Genomic DNA, 22487 nt, shown 5'->3' with positions numbered 1-22487 from the left:
CCTATCCACCATGAACTTATCTAGCTCTTTTTTGAACCCTGTTATAGTTCTGGCCTTCATAACATCCCCTGGTAACGAGTTCCACAGGTCGACTGTGTGTTGTGTGAAGAAGTACTTCCTTTTGTTTGTTTTAAACTTGAAGCCTTTTAATTTAATTGGGTGACCCCAAGTTCTTGTGTTATGTGAAGTAGTAAATAACACTTCCTTATTCACTTTCTCCACACCAGTCAAGATTTTATAGACCTCTATTATAGCCCCTCTTTGTTGTTTCTTTTCCAAGCTGAAAAGTCCAAGTCTTTTTAATCTCTCCTCATATAGAAGCTATTCCATACTCCTAATGATTTCTGTTGTCCTTCTCTGTACCTTTTCCAATTTTAATATCTTTTTTGAGATGGGGCAATCAGATGTGCATGCAGTATTCAAGATGTGGGCATTCCATGGATTTATATAGTGGCATTATGATATTTTCTATCTTATTATTTATCCCTTTCCTAATGTTTCCTAATGTTGGTTTTTTTGAACTATCCACGCTGATTTCAATACCTCTTACTTCTGTGTAGCAGTGAATTTAGACCCCATCATTCTATGTATAGTTGGGATTATGTTTTCCAATATGCATTACTTCGCATTTATCAACACTGAATTTTATCTGCCATTTTGTTGTCCAGTCACCCAGTTTTATGAGATCCCTTTGTTATGCTTTGCAGTCTGCTTTGGACTTAACCCATTTCCCATTGAATTTCAGCCTAAATTCTAGGCTGAATCAAAATAAAAATAAAAATCAAATCAAAATAATAAATTTAAATAAACCCATCCAAAGTTCTGAGTGAATATGACATACATCACAAGGTCAGAGGCTTGTGTATAATGACTTATTTTCTGCACTCAATGAATGAGTCTTCCTTTTGTGATGAGACTATCAGGAGACTGTATGCCCTGCTCATCACAGAATGAGAATGGAGACAGGTCTGTAGAGAGCAACTCTAGGCCAGTTGTATAGCTAACTCAATGGAACTATAAAGATCCATCTTGATAACTAAAACCTTATTCCAAAAAAGATGATAAAAGATATTAGAAAATTGCAACACTTATTAACCCTATTTTCCCATTCTAACAAAGGGCAGACTCAGCACCATCATCCACTGCATGCTCAGGCCCCAATTTGGCACAGCAATTAATGTGCTTAACTTTAAGCACGTACTTGAGTCTCACTGACTTAATCACATGCTTACATCCATTTAACTCCTTTGTTGAACTGTGTGAATTGAATTTCTTGAATTTCTACATAGCTGAATAATTTGAGAACACAAGGATGGCTGTCTTGAAAGCCATTTGCCAAAGTTGAACAGAATGTAGGAAGTTGATAGAGTGGCTCCTGGGTGCTACTTTTAATGAATGAACATCCCACAATTAGGTGGGATAAGAGGAATAGGGTCCCAATTAATCGTGGTGAATTTCATGAAACATTTTTGTTATAAAAGATTAGTTCAAATTCAAATCCATTTTTAACCTAGATTTTAATCCCACTTTTTCCACTCATAACTCACTTAAAATATTTTTGCTCACTTCGTGTTAAGAAGAGAGGAGAAGAAAGATCTTCATTCCCCTTCCCCCCCAAAATAGATTGGCACAAGTGTTTATTCTGTTCCTACAAATTCATTAGAAAAATCTCTTTCCTACCCCCTGCTCGGTCTCTCTGTATTTGTTTATCCCTCAGTCTTCTCTCTGCTCCAGTTTTCAGATTTTTTTTCTTTGTCTCCTCTCTGCTATTTTTAATGTCTCTTCTAAACATAAACTGTTGTGATAATTGGGCCTATAAATTTACCCTAATTGTGAGCTCAACTGTGAAAAGTGAAAGTTCATAAAATGTTACAATAAGCTATAACAACAATTTGATGGGAAAAGGTAAAAAATAAAACGAGAAGAGAAGAGAAGAGAAAAGAGAATTAGCTGAAACAAAACTGATCAAGATCAGACCTAGTAAACAATAACAGTGTGAGATCAGAAATCAATGAACCAAAATTGGTGTGTCTGAAATTAGGCCTATTGGTGGACAAAGTAATGAGAGGATGGAGTATTCTGCCCATCAGTCCCTTTTGGGGTCCTTAAAATAAAGGAGACTGAGAGAAAGCAAAGGGAGAGAATTGCTGACTGAAAGGAGGGGAAGAAGTGAGCTTCACTATCATAGCTGCCACGTGCACTGTCTCCTGGGACCCATTGTAAAATCATTGTGTCTTGGTTGTCCTAATCCCAAGAGATGTCCTGACCAGACCAAGCCATAAAAGGGCTCCACCTCCACTCACTGGCTCTGATGAATCCCAAACACAACCTCATATGTGAGACTTTGTCATCCCTTTCCCCAGTGTGTCCTTTTCCTTCCCCACCTTACTTCTTCTCCTTCCCCTTTTGCATTCTGCCTAATCAGAATCTGATTCAACCAGCCAAGAATGTATATTTTGCAACACTGCTGAAAGCCTCTGAGCAAAAAGCTAAAGGCAATGTCCCCGAAACAACCCAATGCTGGTACAAGTTTGCCAGGTCTCAGAGTGGCAGATAAGAGCGTGAGCTGTGCCTGTGTTTTTCCAGCAATGAGGATGCAAGTGAAAGGCAATACCAGAAACAGAAGTTGTGTTTTCTTTCTCCTCTTTTCGCTCTCTCTCTCTGTGCATGTGTGTGTGTGTCTTGTTTTGTCTTCTAGGAAATGGAATTGGACTTCAACAACAAAAACAGTAACAACCGCTCCAGCCCATTCCAACTAACTTTCCTCTTCCAAAAAGGACATTTATCATCATCTTTGATACTATCTAAGAGACTCTCAAGTTATTCCCGCCACACTTTTAAAGACTCTCCCCAGCTAAAGAGAAAGGGAAAAAGGGATGTGGTTAAAATGAAAACCTTACTTATTTCTTTACATTTCAAATGCTTTAACTGTTTTTCTTCTTTCTCTGAATCTTTAATAAAAGATTAAAATGATTTGTAATGATGTTTGCCATGGGACTAAGCTGGCTGAGGTCTCTGTACCCCAACACTTCTTTAAAACTGTTTAATATGCAGTTTCAGGGTCATGTTAACACCTTTGATTCTTTGGGTCCATATATTCCATCTAAATTAATACAAGAAAACCCAGTAACGTTAGTTTGGTTTCAGCGTTCAAAACTCACAATTAAATAGGGTAGAAATTAGGCAAAACAAGTTTGTATAGGCCTAGCCTTGATATGAAAGATGCAGACAAATGGTAGTTTTCTGATCACAGTACACAGAAGAGCAATGACTTCCATGTCTAGTACTGTCAAACAGGCACTTTTCCTGAGCTCTATATTTAATTAAAAAGTAAAATAGAAAGAACTAGTGTGTTCTAAAAGAGGAGAAACTAACACACTAAACTTTAGCAAAGCAAAGCTGGGAAAAATACAAATTTTGTTGAGAAAAACACTCTGAGAAATTGACCTGAATGGGAAAGACTGAAAAGAAAACTAACAGAATTAATAGACAATACACCATTAAGAACCAAACCTAACAGAGATTTAAAAAAAAGAGTAATGCAGATAAACAGAGAAATAATACAGAGATCTAGTCAATAAAAAAAGAAAAAGGCATATGAAGATACACATATCAAAACACGTCTTTAATACACAAGATAGCAAAGACTAAAGTAAAGGAATGTAATAAATGACCAAAAAAGCCAGAACCGGAGTTGAAAGGAGAAACGCAGAAAAATAAAAATGAAAAAACTTAAGACTGTAACACTATTCTTTTTGGGAAAGATTCAAAGCTCACTGAAGACTCCCACTGATTTCCAAACAATTTTAGATTAGACTCTTAGATTGTAAAATGCCTGGGGGCAGGGACGTTGTCTTTTAGTTGTATGTAAAACGTCCCACACATATAAAGTGCTTTGTGAGTAAATAATAATTATGAAAACAGCAGTATGAGCTAGAAGGCGGGAAATGAGTCCCTGATTAGAGGGGCTGTCAGATAATCATGACCATGACTCTGCTGGAGAAGAGATACTTGATCACTTAATGTTTTTGTATTAGTCCCTAAAAATATAACATAATCCTGGAATTGCAATGGAAATTGAACAAACATAAAAAATGTAGGTTTACTGAAAAAGGTGTGCATTGAGCCATGATGATGAAAAAAATTATTATTTTCTCTTCCACCCTTCAACCATGGACATATTATATGTTCTTTTTGAAGCATGGAATCCAATCAGAATTAAAATAAGAAAACTATATTTACTACTACATACCTGTGTGTTCATACTTGTGTCTCAATAGAGAACTGCTCTTCTGGAATATTTTGTCACATAAATCACAAGCATACATCCCATTTTCTGTCTTTCTCATCTTCTTTTTGGGTGGTGTTGAATCAGAATCATTTTGATCTTCCACATTTGAGACGCCTTCTGAGCTAGTATCTTGCCTTTCATCCTAAGAAAATTACAAAAAAAAAAAATCAAACCTTGTACAAATTCCATCAACACAGTAAGCGAGATTATAAATCATATTCTGGAATTTTAGTTGTAATTTCACTTAATTTCAATAAATTGACAAACAATGTTGTTTAATTCTAACATTTACATAGCCAAGAAAAGACTCTCTCTTTGTGACACTAACTTTCCTGATCTATTACAACTAGAAAGCCTGGAAAACCAGTACTTAACAGAGTTGCAATGTTTGAGTTTCAAGATTTGGCTTCAAGCCAAACTTCAGAGGAGCACAGACACACCAAGTAAGACAGGGGTGGCCAACCTGAGCCTGAGAAGGAGACAGAATTTACCATGTACATTGCCAAAGAGCCACAGTAATACGTCAGCAGCCCCCCATCCACTCCCCAGCACCTCCTGCCTGCTCCCACCAATCAGTACCTACTCTCCACTCCCCCCGCAATCTGCTCCTTCGCATGTCTGCAGGCGAAGAAGCAGGGGCCTTGGGGGAATGGATGGAGTGGGGGCAGGGCTTGGGGCAGAGCTAGGGGGTTGAGCACATTGGAAAGTTAGCATCTATAACTTCAGCCCTGGAATCCGTGCCTAGGTAAGGAGCCGCATATTAACCTGCAAAGAGCCACATGCGGCTCCAGAGCCACAGGCTGGCCACCCCTGAAGTAAGAGCTGGATAAGGGAGGGAAATGAGATTATAGAATGAAAAGGTACATAAAAGGGCACTGGAAATGTGGAAGACCAAGGATGTTTCTAACAGTATTTTACATTAAGGTACACTGTTTGCATCTAAATGTTTCACCATTTTATGGAAATTAAAATTATGCTAACATTAGTGTTCAATTCTGTAAAACTGGCTACTTTCTGTCCCATAATTCTGTTACAAATGTAACCTAAAGTAGCTAGCCAGGGAATGCTAATATTCCATGAACAAAAACTGTACCTATAATACCATAATACTGTAATTGTAGCCCCAGATGATTCATCTGCTAAATTCACTCTCAAGAAGCATAAAAGCATATTTTAATGGTATCAGCAAGTCACAAAAACTATATTAAATTTTTGGCATCAGTTTTCAAATCCAAATAAAATATGTATTAGCTACCTCAGTATGCATGAGCGTAATATATAACAAACACACACATACCTTGTGTCTGTCCAAACCCAGGCTGACCAGTTTCCAACTGTACAGGAAAGAGTTTACATTAACTTCCATCACCCACTTACAAGGAGTCAACCAAGAAAAGATCTTGTCCTTTGCATGTATCTTTTTTTTTTTTAATTCTTCTCTGTTCCTACCTTAATAATTTGTGCACAACTACCAGTGGGATCGACTCTGATCACTCAGAGACATATATTGAGGTAGAAACAGAGCAGTGTACATAAACAACACATGCAAGGGACAAGCACTTGCCCCATTTTCAATGAAAGTTTCATTTTAAAGTTGTTTAAAGTTACATTATGGTATAGGAAGAGTTACCCACCAGATCAAGCTAGTACTGGCTGGGAGCCGACAGGAAGGGCGAAATAGGAGGGTCAAGATGTCCCACACAGCCTTTTTTATTTTTTTGGAGGGGATAGTGAGCCAGCAAAGTATATGAGTCTGGTTACATTGTTTTTTAACCAGGGGTACTGGAATTCGTAAGTAGATAATATATCTATTATTTGGATTTAAAACTGGTCCTGAAAATCTGACACAATGATTAGTTTCTGTATGTTGCCCGACTATGTACAAGCTTGGCTTCAAAGGAATAAATGTTACAATAACTTCCATCACCCACTTATTAGGATGCAACCAAAATAAATATTATCAGCAATTTAAACACTATTTTAACCAATTCTGGCTTTTTTTCTTTTACCATTAAAGTGTTTTAGTTTGGTAAAAATAATGACCTGAATTATGCCACACCTCTAAATATAGTACGTATAAGAATACACACAGGCTTAGGTACCTGATTTCCATTAGGTTGAGTCTGTTTTGGCGGTGTTTCTTGAACTGCAGGGCTAACTGTAGTTGAATATGTATAAGCCACCCGTGGAATCAGAATGGTTTGCTTATTGGCAGCTAGAGCTCTTAAGCATGGAACACTGTTCTGGTCAGCAATGGCAACAATTGTAGGTAACTGGGCAGTGACTGTAGGTATAGCAATATTTATGGGGTTGGCACTTGGTGGGATTACATTTACAACAGGATCAGAGTCTGTAATACTGCTGTCCTTTTGTGGTTCTTTTTTTGCACAAGTCAAGTTCAAAGGTTCTTCTTGGACAGAATAAACACTGTTCTGGTAAACACTAGTTATGGTAGATCTTTCCAATATTTCTCCATGTTGCTTTGGTAGTGAAAGGTCAAGAGGTTCTATTTGTGGCTCTTCCGGTACATCCTCTGTTGTGTACACATAACCCTGTGAATTTCTGGATGAAGAGAGGTTTAGTGGTGATGGGGATGGCGTGTTACTTCGTGAATCATTCAGGGTCAATCCCACTGATAAAGTCTGAGACTTAATTATCTTGAGGGAGTTTTGTGAATTACTTGTGTTGTTGTGGGGTTCACTTGGATTTGTAGGTCCTGCTTGATCATCATTATCTGTAGGATTGCTTAATTTGCCCTGTTCAGGAGAAGATGGTCCAGAAGACTGTACAGAAATTTGCCCAGCTTGCATTTTTTCAAACCACTTTTTTACCACATCCAGTGGTAGGTTTACTGAATCAGCAATTTTTGAGAGCTCTTCTGCACTTGGTTGTGCATTTAATGCATAATATGCTTTTAGAAGAGATAAAAGATTTTTTAAAGGTGGCTGACCAGGAGATAAGTTGCTCTCCCCTGTTTCTGATAGAACAGGGGATTCAGACTTCTCAGCTTCTGTTTCACTGAGCTGAGGAAGCTGAGTGGGATTTTTTGGGTCATAGTGCTTTAATTCTTGAAGTGCATTGAGATCTCCTGGACAGTCATCACAAAGAAGGCAAGTGCTATCATTGGTCTCTCCTTCAAAGTTCTTATCTTTCTCAGACTTCACTGTAAGATCTTCTGGTAATTTTTCACTTTTGCAACTGTTTGTGGGAACAGAATTTTCTTTTTTCAGATTTTGTGGAACAACCTGAAGTTGACTAGGTTGCTCCAAACTGTAATTGATGATAATTTTGGTTGTCCCATCTTGATCAACCAAAGGAAGACTGATAGCTGAAATGAGGGAATGACCAGCTTGTTGTATGGATGCAGTGTTGATTGTTTCTTGTTCTTTGGATGCAAGATTAGTATGACTGTTTTCCAATACTTGCCTTATAACATTACCATCTACTGCCACTTTAAGTACATTTTGAATGTCACTTAAGTTGATGCTTATGGGAGATACCAGACCTACTGTTGGTAGAACAACAGCTTGCACCACACCCTGAGGAGAACTGGTTGCCTGTAATGGGCTACCACCACTAAAAACCCCATTTTGCAAAGGGGTTGAACAGTTGATTCCTGAAGCAACAACTATGGGCTTGAATTCATAATCCACAGGTTCAGTTTTAATTTGGTTAATGGGAAGTTGTTCTTGTAAGGGCTTGTTTTCTAACTTTTGCCGTATCTGTGGTCTCGCTGGGATACCTGGTGATGCGGAAAGGGAAGGGGAGGAGCACTGAGACGTCTTGAGCCCTGACCGAGCTCGACCATTCACAGGCATCAAACCAATACATTTCTTGCTGCTTATGTGTGAGCTATATGAACCAGAATGGGAAAAACGCTTCTTGCAGTTTGGGCACTCATATGGCTTCTCTCCTAAACAAAGACAAATGAGAATCGATTAGGTTACAGTGCATCTCCATTATACTAAAATAATGGGAAAACAATCTCTCTCCTCTCAAATGGTCCCAGACATGACTCTGACAACAAACACTTTACATTCAATTAAACAATATAGATAATTATGCCACCTTTGCGCCTGATCAGGCATTCCTTCCATGAATTTCAATACAAATTGTGTGCGCACTAGAAATAAAAGATCAGGCCCCATATGGCCATGATAAATTCTAGCATTTTCCAAACCTTGGTGTAAGTGTCTAAACCCAACATATAAATTGGCTTGATATTATATTGTAGACTTCATTAAACTCCACCCAAACAATAACTTTGCTTCCATAGTAGCTAATATAAAGTATTTTAGAAAGTGATAAAGCAGGAGACTAAAACAACGACAAATCCAAAAAAAAAGTGGCATAAACAAAATTAATGGTGATGTAAAATCCTATAATTTTTTGTATTGGAGTAAGCACACATACACAAACACTAACTAGCCACCTATCTACCCATAACTGTAATCAGTCACATAGATGCACCAAAGTAAAGGGAAATTGGGCACACACAGAGGACATGCATGTGATCTGATGTCAGAGATGAACATCAGTTGTAAAGCTTCCTTACAAGCTAGCCAGCTTGGTGGTCAAGCCCAATGGTAGCACTGACTTCTTAACATAGCTCTGCTGCTGAGGAAGAGAATAGTTGGTAGGTCTGCCTCTTTGCAGGGAGAGATGAGTGCCAGCACTGGCTCTTCCACCAACAGAGTCACCATTGAAAGTAAGGAGATGAGACACAGGTGTTGTTAGTTGGGAGAAGAAACAAAAGAGAGCCAGAGAAAATGCACTCGGATGGGAAAAAACAGAGCTTTCTTAAATGCTGCTTCTTTGATTCAGATGGCAAAGTAGTAGAAAAGGATAATGTGAAACCTTCATTTTTACTTCTTTTCTGACTGTCTTCAATCGGTAAAGAAGAGGGGGAGGGGAGAAATTGAGGACTTTTTTTTAATGACCAAAATTAACCTTTAGAATTTCATACAGAATGAAACACTGACTGCTGAGATGACAATCTACAAAAATCTTGGGTATGATTGCCTTCTTTGCTTGGGGCAGTACTTTATTACTATTACCCTTGTATGGTGGCATACACAGACACAGTAAGGTGGGTAGCTGTCATATTTATTACTATTACTGTAAATTACTTGTTTCCAGTAGTGGCCACAACATGCTAAGTGTTCTACAAACACATAGAAAGAGGATATAATTGAAAAAGGTAAACAAGCAAATGATAGAGGAAAGGTGTACAACAAAGAACAAGGGAAAGAGGTACAACATGCAAGTAAAGAGGTCAAGGCAAAGGCTGTCCACTTTTTAAAATTAAAAATTGTATACATACACATAACATGAACAAAACATCCCCAAATTCCTTTGCCTATCTTTGGTTTTACACATGCCAGAACTCTAACACTACAGCTGAAGTTTTGCTTAACTGTTTCAGCTTAAAGCCACTTTTGCAAAGCCTCTTGAATTGCCCTGGAAGCACTTTGGGCACAGCTGAGTACTGGGGCCAGAATTTACAGTATCTCCAAGAACAAAATATAAACTTTATGTTTTAAACTTATAGTTACAAAATTGTTTTCATGCCGAAGTCATACAGAGTACATGTGATAATATTCATTATGTATATCAAGACTTGGAATATTTACCACTGTGGATTCGTAGATGCTCCTTTAGGTGATGTTTGTATTTGAAAGCTTTTCCACATTCAGTGCACTTGAATTTTCGATTACCACTGGACTGAGTCACATGTCTCTGTAAGAGAAAATCTGAAATTCATTCAGAGTACAAAGAAGTTCAAATGTAATGAATAAACAGCATAAGGAAAACCTCATGTATTTCAAATTTCAGCACAACATTTGGTGTAAATTTGGTACAGTTAAAAAAAGACATTGCTCTCTACCCTAATTTTACAAAAAGGGAATACGGCCAGATTACGTGCCTAAGAAATTTAGTAAGATATTCCCTTTTCTGTTTGTAAAAATCATCCAATAGATATGGAATACAAGAAAGAAACATTAAAGCATTTAGAGACAGTTTAAAATTTAATCAGTTGACTTGATTTTTCCATTTACATGCTTCCAGCTCTTACTGTTGGACTTAGATTCTTTATGTAATGGCACCACAGGATTGCTGAAGAGAAGATGGTTCAGTAACAACAAAGGCACTCTTAGTCACAGTTTATTCTCAAAAGACATGCAAAAAATCTACATTAAAATATGCACTATAATAAATGGATTCCTCAAACACCTAATATTTTTTAACAATTGTGATGAAGCCACTTAACTATCTTTTTGTTATGTCTTGTCTTGTGAGAACATTTATTACACATTTAAAGTATTTTCATCATTTTAGCCTTATTTACATTACAATTCTTTTAAAGTAGCATAGGCCAAGAAATACAAGTTTAAGTAAATACACTTTTGTTTTAGTATAAATAGTTTACATGTACAAATGTATATGTATACTGACCAAGTATATTATTTTTGAAAGTACAGTCAGAGCTGTTTAATTCTCAATATAGAGGCGAGAGAGAAAGGAACATTTACTGCTAGAGCAAACTGAGTTAGTTTATTATATAAATAAATATATTTGCAACAAACAATTTTAAATAAAGCTGTCTACGAAAAATAAGACCAGTGATGCTCTACCACAGGGGTGGAGAAACTTTTTGGACCGATGGCCACATCTGGGTATAGATATTGTATGGTGGGGCCATGAATGCTCATGAAATTGGGGTTAGGGTGCAGGAGGCAGTGAGGGCTCTGATGGGGGTGCGGGCTCTGGAGTGGGGCCAGAAATTAGGAGTTCAAGGTGCAGGAGGGGGCTCCAGGCTGGGGCAGGGGGTTAGGGTGTATGGGGGGGAGGGGGAGGGTTCTGGGGTGGGGCTGAGGGATTTGGGGTGTAGGAGGGTGCTCCAGGCTGGGACCAAAGGGTTCAGAGGATGGGAGGGGGATGGGGCTGGGGCATGGGGGAGGTGCAGACTCTGTCTGGGGATGTGAGCTCTGCGGTGGGGTCAGAAATGAAGAGTTCATGATGCGGGATGGGCTCTGGGGTGGGGCATGGGAGGGGGTCAGGGGTGCAGGTTCCAGGAGGAGCTTACTTCAAGCAGCTATGCAGAGGTGCAGCCAGGCAACTCTGCAGATGCCACCCCTGCAGCTCCCATTAGCCACAGTTCTCGGCCAATGGGAGCTGCGGGGGTGTCACGCAGAGCCCCTGGCTGCCCCTAAACGTAGGAGCTGGAGGGGGACATGCTGCTGCTTCCGGAGCCTCAGCATGCATGTGCGGAACGGCCTCTGACCCTGCTCCCCTGCTGGAGCACGGGAGCAGGGCAAGCCCCAGATTCCAGTGGGAGCTTGAGGGCCAGATTTCCTTCAAAAATCTCATCACAATGGTATTGGAGAAAACAGATTTCCCTTGGGTAGGTGGATGAAATGGCAATATTGCTTCCACATGCACTCTCAGAGAATTGAATGCTAGGCCCGAGTCCTGATGATGTAACAGGTACTCCAAGATGTCCTGGATGGAAGCGTCCACCGGATGGGTCCAACGGGCCAAGAACCACATGGAAAATCTCTTCCACTTTGCAAAGTAGGACATTCTAGTGGAAGGGTTCCTACTGTTAAGTAGGAACTCTGAAACAGCCTCTGTGCAATGCCCTTCCTCCTCATTCAGCCATGCAGTGAGGTGCAACAGGTCACCGGATGCAGGGTGTGGTCAGGGTCCTGGGTAAGGAGGTCAGGGAGGAGAGGAAGAGGCATGGGAGACTGAACTGACAGAGCAAGGAGATCTGAGAAATAGGGCTGCCTCAGCCATGCTGGGGCATTCAGGATGAGCCTGGCTCGCTCTGCCTTGAGTTTGGCGATGACCTGGGGAAGAACTGGGATAGGAGGGAATGCATACAGTAGAGTTGACTTCCAGCTGCAGGGCAAAGAATCAGAGAGGGAGCCTGGGCTCAGTTCTTCTTTTCCCTTGTTGCAAAGAGGTCGAATGTAAGGATGCCCCACGTTGCGAACACCATCTGAAGGACCTCTGACTAAAGGGACCACTTGAGGCTCGGGGAGAAAATCCTGCTGAAATGATCCGCAAGACAATTCTGGATCCCTAGTAAGTAGATAGCTATCAGGGTGATGTCCTCTTCAATATAGAACTGCCACAGGCTGACTGCCTCCAGGCAGAGTGCTCTGGAGCAAGTTTCCCCTTGTTTCTTCACATAGGACATCATAGTGGTATTGTCCATGAGTGTGTGAACCACTGAATGCCTATTTGGTCCGGGAAGGCATGTGTAGGATGTGGTATGTAGAATGTATATTTTTGGTGCTGGGACATGAGAAAAGATGCCTTCTTGTCTGGTAAGGAAAGAAAACAGCCAGGTGAAAAGCTGAGCCAGCAATCTGATCCGGTGAAAAGCTGAGCCAGCAATCCAATCAGGTAAACAACGGAGTTAGCAAACCAATCTTAGTGCTAGGCAGAAAAAGTGTTGAATACGTGGAGGTTTAGGATGGGCCTGATCCCACCCTTGGATTTTGGTATCAGGCAATAACTGGGAGTAGAACCAAGGACTGTGGTGTTCTCACAGAACCTCCTCCACCCCTCCCAGCACTATCAGAGAGCTGACCTATTCAAAGAGCAGTATCTCATGAGAAGGATGGGGCGGGAGGTGGAGTTTGGAGAGGTGGCATGGAGAGGAATTGTAGGAAGTGTAGCCCAATCCGAAAGTGTCTAGGATCCAGCTGTTGGACATTATCAAGACCCAGGCACTGTAAAAGTGAGCCAGCTTGTCTCCAAAGGAACAGGGGGATGATGAGGAAGGAAGAACAACTGGAACAATGTTCTGGCCTAACAAGTCAAAATGCATGTTTAGCAAGTGCTGAAGGAGGGTGCACAGAGCGGCGAGGCCTGAGCTTGACTGCTTCCTCTTGTGAGACCTATCCCTTTTCCTGGGGTAGTCTCACTATCTTTGGGGGGAAGGGCTGCACAAAGGGGCTTTGTAGCCCATATCACTGCTGCTGCTGTGCACCATAATGATGTCTCTGTGTGTGTGTTGTACACACCCGCAGGGACCTTAAAGTGGTCCTCAAATCCTTGAAGGAATACAGGGTTTCATCAGTCTTATTCGAAAACAAGGTCTGGCCATTGAATGGCAAGTCCTCAGTTGCTTGCTGGACAGCCAGTATAATCCCAGAAATCTGAAACCAGGAAGCTCTCCTCATAGTAACTGTGGAGGCCATAGCCCTGGCTGAAGTGTCCGCCACTTCAAGCGCAGATTGCAACAATGTTTTTGCCACCACACTGCCCTCAGTAACAAACACAAAATTCATGCCAGGAGGCCTTGAGAAAACTGTTCCTCAACCTTTGCCAAAACCAACTAGTTGAGGAAGCCATATCTGGCCAGCAGTGCTTGCTGGTTCGCAATCTTCATCTGAAGTGACTATGAGGTGTATACTTCCTGCCTAAGAGATCTAGGCACTTCATATCTCTGTCTTTGGGGGAGGACTTGAATCTGCCCTGGCAGGTGCTGTCATTCACTGCTGTGACTATGAGGAGTTTGGGGCCAGCTGGCAATAAAATCCCTTGTATCCCTGTACTGATACAAAATAGCGCTTCTCCAAGCATTTGTCCACTAGTAGTATTCAGGCCAATGTACTCCAAAGAGCACTTGCAGGCTTGAGAAGCACATCATTAATCACTAGGGCCACTCTCCCAGGGACAGAGGGTTGGAGAATGTCCATGAGTTTATGGATATTCTCCTGGAGAAACTCCGCCTGCATACCCAAGGATGAAGTCACCCAACATAACAGGTCCTAGTATACAGCAGAACCTCAAAGCTATGAACACCAGAGTTACGGACTGACCGTCAATCGGACATCTTGTGGAACTGGAAGTAATCAATAACGAAGCAGCAGAAATAAAAAAAAAGAGCAAAAAAAAAAAAGCAAATACTGTACAGTGCTTGTATTGCATCTGAAAGGTAGGCACATCTGGGCTGCCTGTCACCACCCCCCCATGCGTGGGGCAGCCATTTACAGCAAGATGCTGGGGCTGCCGGCAGAGCAGGAGCAAGGCTGCGGTCTGTGCAACTTTCACCCCCCACACTCCGCTCGCCTGGAGCGGGCCATGCTGTTTTTACCTCCCCTCCCCTGGCTGGGAGGAGGACACACTTTTTTACCCCCCTTCTCCTGGAAGGGGACATGTTTTCTCACACACACACACACACACACACACACACACACACACACACACACACCCCCCCTGCCGGGAGGGGGACAAGCTTGCAAACCCATGCCAGTGTTGAGTAGGGAGTGCCAGCTGCTGGGTTTGGAGCCCGAACTTCACTTTGTTCAGAGTTATGAACATTTCATAGTTACAGACATCCTCCATTCCCGAGGTGTCTGTAACTCGGAGTTTCTACTGTACTTTGAAGTCCTGTAGGATGGAAGGGGAGGACAAACCATGCAACATCGCAACACGTGTGGGCGAGGCTGAAGCTGAGGCTGTTGGTTGGATTACCAGAAAGTCCTGCTCCTAGGGCAGCATCTCCGGATGAGGAAACTTTGGTGGCTCCATGGGATTGGGAGCAGACAAAGTGCTTCTCAGTTTATGATACTTGAAAATGTATCAGTTGTAGCAGAGTTGATTCTGGATTTAATTAAAGCCCAGGAAGGAAATGTTCCTAAGTTTGTGTCTGCTAGGGAGAATGACATTGTAACTAGGTCGCATCCAGTTAGTGTCATAACTGAATCCCAGGGACCTGGGGATTCTGGTGCTTCTATTTTGCCTGGTGCTAGTATATTGCTGAGTAAAGATATGGCAACTCTGTGTAACTAGGTTGATATCATTGCCAGGGCACAAGGAGAGCATGAAGGTGATTTAACCGTGTTACCCACTGACAGTGTGGAAACTAGTGGCAAGAAGGGTTGCAGAGGGGGAGAGGAGTCTCTCTAACTATGGAGTCTAGCAGCTTGCATAAAGGGAAATTGTGTGAAAATTCTCTTAACGTGCCACAGGTGATTCTGGATTTAAGTGAAACCCAGAAAGAGTCTGTTGCTGCTCAGGAAAATGTTCCTTTAAAGCAAGCACTAAGTGAAGAGGATAAGAGCAAAATTTCTGTGAAAAATGAATTGCTACTTAAAGACGCTCCTAAGGAGAAGAATCCCCATGGTAGTTTTTGCAAGCAGGGGCATGGAAGTGATTTGATTGAGGTAGTTTCAGAGTCTTTCAAATGTGCATGGATCCATTGTCTTTGCTTTAGAAAGACCCAGTGTGGATAGTTTTGAGAAGGTTTTAGATGGAATGAAAATTGGTAGGGATTTTGAACAGCCCTATAAGTTTGACCAGATTGTTGGGGAGGCAATGTTGTTGGGACAGGAACGTCTCCATCTTGATTCTGTAAGTGAACAGTCTGTGTCTCAGGTTCAGAGAGAAGACTGGGTAGCTGGATCTACGGAGCAGGACAGCTGTGCAATTGATCTTTCGGAAATACAGGGGATGGCAGGCAAACTCTCATGTAGACACTTGGGAGATGTCTTGTAGTCTCTTAGCGGACTCAACATCCGATTCCATGTGGAAACAGAGATTGGTAATGGAAGGACAAAAGAACCTTAAGTCTAACATGCTTGTGAAAATGGATGATCTCTCTTTAAGACAGAGTCCAGCTTTGGAGTTGGTAAAGGTTAAGAATCTGAAAACTAGTAAATAAGCTTGTGTCTGTGTTGATGTAAATTACCTGACTGACTGGGGGGAGAAAGACTTGTTGGTAGTTGTTAGCAAAGAGGACACATCCAGCCAGCCAATGGATTCTGTTACATCAGAGAGCTCAGATTTTTACCCTACAGGACAGAGGAAGGAAAAAACTTTTTCATACTAATGGAAGCCACAGGTGCCAAAACCCCAATGATGTTGAACAGAAGGCATGGCATGACAAAAATACTGGTAAATGTACACTTGCAATGGATTTGATGTTAATATTAATGCTAATATTAACTTTTGTGACTAATGTGTTGCTGATATCAAAAACTGTAATTATGTATAATCTTTTTGAAAAAGCCTTGAACATGTTTAGAGTGATACATAAGAACACACTTTATGTTAAAAGGCCTTGTGATACTGATATTTCACAGTTATGCCTATAACTAGTCTTGAAACTGTACACAGGAGAAAAGACATTGCAGACCTAATGTGCTGTACGAAAAGGGAAACTGAGGCATGCTACAATATTGCTTTCATGTCTAAATGCCAAGATTCCTACACTAAGAAGAACATCAATATCTACATTGATTTGATGTTAATTGAATTCCAAACATTTGCCAGAGCTTGTATGGATAAATTAGCTATTTTCATTAGTTTAATGGCAAGATCACATGAGAATACAGGAATTATGGTGCAAGAGCAGATCCAATGCACTATTGGTCTAACCAAGTTTTACTTTGGGTTTGTAAAGAAATTCAATAATATTCTTACTTCCATAATAAGTCTTACAAAGAAACATCCTGTTTTAGTCAAACATGATTTCGATAAACCATTTCTGCTATACACTGATACTTCTAATATTGGGTTAAAAGCTGTGGTAATACAGAACCAAGAATGGGAAGTTCCAGTGATGCATTCAGAAGTGTCTGGAGCATCAATTTTGCGTTGGGGAGCGTGACGTTATCTGATTAAAATATGACCATATAGATCATTGATGGAACTGCTGTTACATAATTGCAACAAATCTTGTGCAAAATGTGGCATGTAAGATGTCTATGGAAAGGTTATGACCTGCTGAATAGGATTATGATATTTGTATGCATGTATCATTTTTGTATTTGAAGTCAGGAGTATTGGATTCACACCTGGATTTCAAATGTTTGCTCCTGTGGTAATGTCCACAAGCCTGCACCTCTTGGAGGGACTATTCAAATTAAGTGGCTCAGCAAGAAATACTTAACTGAAAATGGACCATGGGAGATGCCTATCTACACTGAACAGACTGTCCTGCTAATGTTCCATCTGAAGTATAGGTAATGGTTTCCTGCTAAGACTAAGCAAAATTGGGCATGGATAGGTGATTTGCCATGTGACTTCAAACTCCCATCTTTTAAAGAACCTGTAATTTTCCACTAGTTGTGCTGAGGGCTTTGTTTGAAACAATGGGTTCCCTTCCACATGGCAGAAAGTATGAAAGGTCCTGGAAACACCCCAATTTTGCCTCTTTCCTACAGGACTATGGACTTATACTAATGGGAGCATTCTAACCAAGAGACTGAGGTCCTTCCAATGATTTGGAAGCAACCAGAGACTTATCAAGCCAGCAATTTATTCCATCACTGCTACAAGCCTGAACCAAGAACTTTGCATTTATTTTATGTATTTGATTCCTTTTACCAATTTTAACTCTCACCTTTCTTTCTTTTTATGAATAAACCTTTAGATTTTAGATACTAAAGGCTTTGCAACAGCATGATTTTTGGGTTATATATTGACCTGGGTGTATGGCTGGTCCTTTGGGATTAGAAGAACCTTTTATTTGATGAGGCTGGTTGTAAAGAACCACTCATCTTTAAATCCAGTGTTTTGGGGGGTGATACAAGGATTGGAATACTTAAGGAAACTGCTTTTATAACTTCTTGTTAGACAGTGTTGTGAGACAGAAGTTTACTTTTGTTGCTGGTTTAGTATATCTTATGAAGGAATAACCACCAGTTTGGGGTATGTCTACTCTATTTCTCAGCAGTTTGTCTTGAATTTGGGTATGCTTAGTTGTGACCCACTGAGGCACAGTTACAGCCTCAACTGGAGTATTATCTCCAGTTGTGGGCACCACATTTCAGGAAAGATGTGGAAAAATTGGAGAAAGTCCAGAGAACAACAAAAATTATTAATGATCTAGAAAACATGACCCATGAAAGAAGATTGAAAAAAATGGGTTTGTTTAGTTTAGAAGAGAAGACAGAGGGGACATGATAACAGTTTTCAAGTATATAAAAAGTTGTTACAGAGAGGAGGGAGAAAAATTGTTCTTCTTAACCTCTGAGGGTGGGACAAGAAGCAATGGGCTTAAATTGCAGCAAGGGAGGTTTAGGTTGGACATTAGGAAACTTTCTGTCAGTTAAGCACTGGAATAAATTGACTAGCGACGTTGTGGAATCTCCATCATTGGAGATTTTTAAGAGCAGGTTAGACAAACACCTGCCAGGGATGGTCTAGATAACACTTAGTCCTGCCATGAAGTGCAGGGGACTGGACTAGATGACCTCTCGAGGTCCCTTCCAGTCCTATGATTCTATAATGTGTCCTAGAATAGCCAGGGGAATCTTGTACTGAATTTTGAGAGCCTCTTCCACATACTCTAAGAAGGGAGATAGCTGTTCAGCTTACAGAATAGATGAGTGTGATGTTTTATGTGATAGAGGGTTCAGTGACACAGTCTTTACACTAACAAACCCCCAGCACTCATTAACAGAGGAGACTCCAACTCAGAAGATATTATAAAATCCTTAGGGTAACTAAACTCTTGCAGTACCAACAATATCAAAGATTGGGCTGTATGGGAACCTGTAGAGGACTGCTTTGATACTGATACAACTGGTACTGAGCACTTGATACGGGATTCCCTCAGTACCATAGGCAGATGAGTGGTCTTTGATACCACTGATTTTATTGTTACTGTTATCACGTGTTGTTCAAGGATGGATTTGGTCTTTTCAACCATGTCTCTGCTGCTCTGGGTATGGGTATCCAAACTTGGTACTGAGTCTGTCTTAAATGACAGACTCCTCTTCACCTTTGTAGTAGCAGTCTCACTCGGAACCTGCATGGAACTCCCCTTGTGACCTGTGGCCTCTGTAGACTTTTTGTGAGATGGTGACAGAGAACTTCTTGAAGATCCACTCCTTACTTCCTTCAGCTTAGAGGCAGATGTAAATGAGGACTTTGGTACTGTAGATATACTCACTGCCATGGTACTATCTATCTTTCTACCAGTGTCTTGTGACAGATGTCCATGTGTACAGGGCACTGGCTGTATGGGGAGGTCTATTCACTGAAGATATGAGCATTGCCCAGACTGTGGAGGCACGGGGAGTGTCCTTCACTTATCGGAATAGCCTCATGACAAGAGAGGCACCTCTTGAATCACAGGGAGCTTGGCATTCTCGAGCCAAACTAAAGAAAACATAACCCCTATAAGGGGACCTCTCTTAACAATATAATGATCTCTATAAATAAAATGTTTTTTGGTTTTTAAAGAAAAAACAAAGGGAACAACTGTTCCAACAACTATAACACTATAACAGTAAGTAACTACAGTATAAGGTAACTATTTGAGGAAAAAGCTAAATATTAGAGAACAGGCACACAGTAAACTCCATTTTGGGCTAAAAGTGGTTGAGAAGGTACTGAGGGCCATTCATTTATTCAGTCCAGTATAAATCTTGGCATGGGACAAAAGAATGCATGGGGTGCATACACGGGCCAAATGGGCACTGTTATCAAAAATCTCTGATCAAAAGGTGCAGGGTCCAGCACATCTGAAGTGGAGTGCCCACAGGGACACTACTCAAAGAATTATAACTTACTTAAATGATAAATTAACATGTATACAGTAACAAGTATCAACCAAAAAGAAAAGGAATACTTGTGGCACTTTAGAGACTAACAAATGTATTAGAGCATAAGCTTTCGTGAGCTACAGCTCACTTCATCGGATGCCAAATGCATCCGATGAAGTGAGCTGTAGCTCACGAAAGCTTATGCTCTAATACATTTGTTAGTCTCTAAGGTGCCACAAGTACTCCTTTTCTTTTTGCGAATACAGACTAACACGGCTGCTACTCTGAAAAGTATCAACCAGAATACATTAGAACCATCCAACACATTTACCATTAGGAACATCCAGCAGTACTTAAAGTGAAAGTATCCATACTTGTGGAACCAAGTCAACTAAAAGATAGCAGGTAAGACAGCCAATGGAAAGTCAAAAAATGTTTACAGGGAGTATTCACTTAAGTACCTAGGAACTACCATGCCAGATCAAACCAGTGATCCATGTAGTCTAGTATCCTGTGTCAGAGAGTAGCTAGTACCAGATGCTTCAGAAGAAAGTCCCCAGTAATGTATAATTATGGAATAACCTACTCTTTTCCCCTAATTCCCTTCAGCTAGTAAAACTTTATGTCCGGAAGAATTCTGATTTATATCCCTTGTAATATTTTCTCTTATTTAATTATTCCTGAGGGAATTCTGAGCCAAAAATTAAAAATTCTGCACCAAAAAAATAAAAATTCTATGCACAATATTTTAAAATTCTGCAAAATTCTGCAAATTTTATTTGTCAATAAATAAATGTGGAGGCTCCAGGATGGCAGTGGGTTCAGGACACTGGCTGCACAGAAATGGGAGATAACCCGGCAGTCCCCCACCCCCTGGAACAGGGACTGACCGGTGAAGCTGCACCTGACCCTGACACAGCAGGAGGGCCAGGTTTGCCCCAAAAACATCCTGAGGCCCTGCCCCTCGATGCCAGATGCACCTGGTGTGGGCAGGCAGCCTCAGCCCAGCAGGATCCCAGCGTGGAGGGATCCAGGTGAAGGATGAGAGGGTTCTGTGGGGGGGTGCAGGCGGCTCAGTGGTTGTTCTGGATATGAAGAAACTTGTTGGGGGGTTCCAGGGGCAGTGACAATGGGACTCTGCTGTGGAGGTGGTTGGAGCTCAGCAGGGGTGGTCTGGGTGTGGGGGGGGATGTAGCTCGGTCAGGGGGTCCAGATGTTGGAGGAGTGGGGCTTGGTAGGGTGGGGGTCCAGTGGGGTGAGGGGTCTGGGTGGTTTGTTGGGGTGGTCCAGGTGCGCGGGGGTGAGGGTTTTCCAGGTGCAGGGGAGTGGGGTCCTCAGGGTGGGGGTTCGATGGGCTTGCTTAACAGGGGAGCCCCAGCTGCTGCTGCTGCCACCACCACCAAGAGAATGCCGCATGACCTGCTCCCGCTTCCCGCCACCCCACAATTCTCCTATCCCTTTCTCTTCCCCATCCCCTCCCCCCTGCCCCAACTCTTCTCTCACTCCCACAACACCCTGCCCTATCCTATCCCCACTGCTTCTTCCCCACTTCCCCCACCCCTCTTGCCCTGCCCCACTGCAGGCACTCACCACTGTACAGAAAGCCACCCGGCACACACAGAAGGGGAAGTCGACTGGCACTAGGACCCAGAGACAGCATCCAGCTGCTGACTTAGGAACTCAAACGGCCACCTTCTCTCACTCTGGCAGCTCTGCACCCGAAGAAATGGGGGGGAGCAGTGGCACACGCCCCTCCCCCCCATATCTTGCCGTCCCACCCACACCCCACATTGTTTACTGCCGCTCCAGGTGATGAAAACTAGGTGCCATCTGGTCTGTGACCATTCTTGCAGTTTCCCTTTGCTTTCTGGTCATTTTCTGCAGGGAAGCAAAGAAAACTTCAGAGAGACATGATTTCTGTGCCTGCCCAGTGGCACAGAATTCCCACAGGAGTATTTAATGTAATTGTGATGCTCTTTTTAGCCATATAGATATCTAATTATTTTTAACCCGGCTAAGCTTTTGGACACCATGATATTTTGCAGCACTGAAGTTAATTTATGTATTGTGTAAAAAAATATTTCCACAATCATTTTTAAGTTTGATGCTTTTCATTTGAATGGGCTGTTCTTTTGTTCTTAACTTATGAGGAAGAGTAAACAGGAGCTCTCAATTTACCTTCCTCTATTCTATTCTCTATTTTGTATCCTACCATGTTTCTTGTTTTCTCGTCTCTAAACAGTCTCAGTCTTTTCAATCTCTCCTCATGCGGAAGCTTTTCCATGCATTTTTGTCATTCAACTCTCGATCTCTTTTTATTTTTGCTATATATTTCTGAGATGAAGTAATCATAACTGAACACAATATTCCAGGTAAGGATATGCAGTCAATTTATATAATGGCAGTATAATATCCTCAGTCTTATTTCCTGTCCCATCTACAGTAGAACCCCAGAGTTATGAACACCTCGGGAATGGAGGTTGTTCCTAACTCTGAAACATTTGTAACACTGAACAAAACATTATAGTTCTTTCAAAAGTTTACAACTGAACACTGACTTAATGCAGCTTTGAAACTTTACTATGCAGAAGAAAAATTCTGCTTTTAACCATCTTAATTTAAATAAAACAAGCACAGAAACAGTTTCCTTACTTGTCAAATCTTTATTTTTAAACTTCCCC

The 22487-nt window shown here is 41.4% G+C and overlaps 1 protein-coding gene across 3 annotated transcripts in view; it reads right to left on the bottom strand.

The window, feature by feature from the left end:
* Positions 1-22487, bottom strand: part of ZEB1 (zinc finger E-box binding homeobox 1) — a 216275-nt gene that overhangs the window by 2911 nt on the left and 190877 nt on the right. For all 3 annotated transcript variants that reach the window (XM_038388627.2, XM_038388628.2, XM_043509537.1), the window contains 3 exons: positions 9925-10030; positions 6394-8204; positions 4253-4433 (listed from right to left, as the gene is read on the bottom strand). In XM_038388627.2, the coding sequence (XP_038244555.1) occupies positions 4253-4433; positions 6394-8204; positions 9925-10030 (2098 nt within the window). The remainder of the gene's footprint in view (positions 1-4252; positions 4434-6393; positions 8205-9924; positions 10031-22487) is intronic.

This window comes from Dermochelys coriacea, chromosome 2 (genome assembly GCF_009764565.3).
Source record: "Dermochelys coriacea isolate rDerCor1 chromosome 2, rDerCor1.pri.v4, whole genome shotgun sequence".
In the NCBI taxonomy this organism is placed as follows: Eukaryota; Metazoa; Chordata; order Testudines; family Dermochelyidae; genus Dermochelys; species Dermochelys coriacea.
The sequence above is the reverse complement of the archived record's forward strand: the minus strand, read 5'-3'. Positions and strand labels throughout refer to the sequence as shown.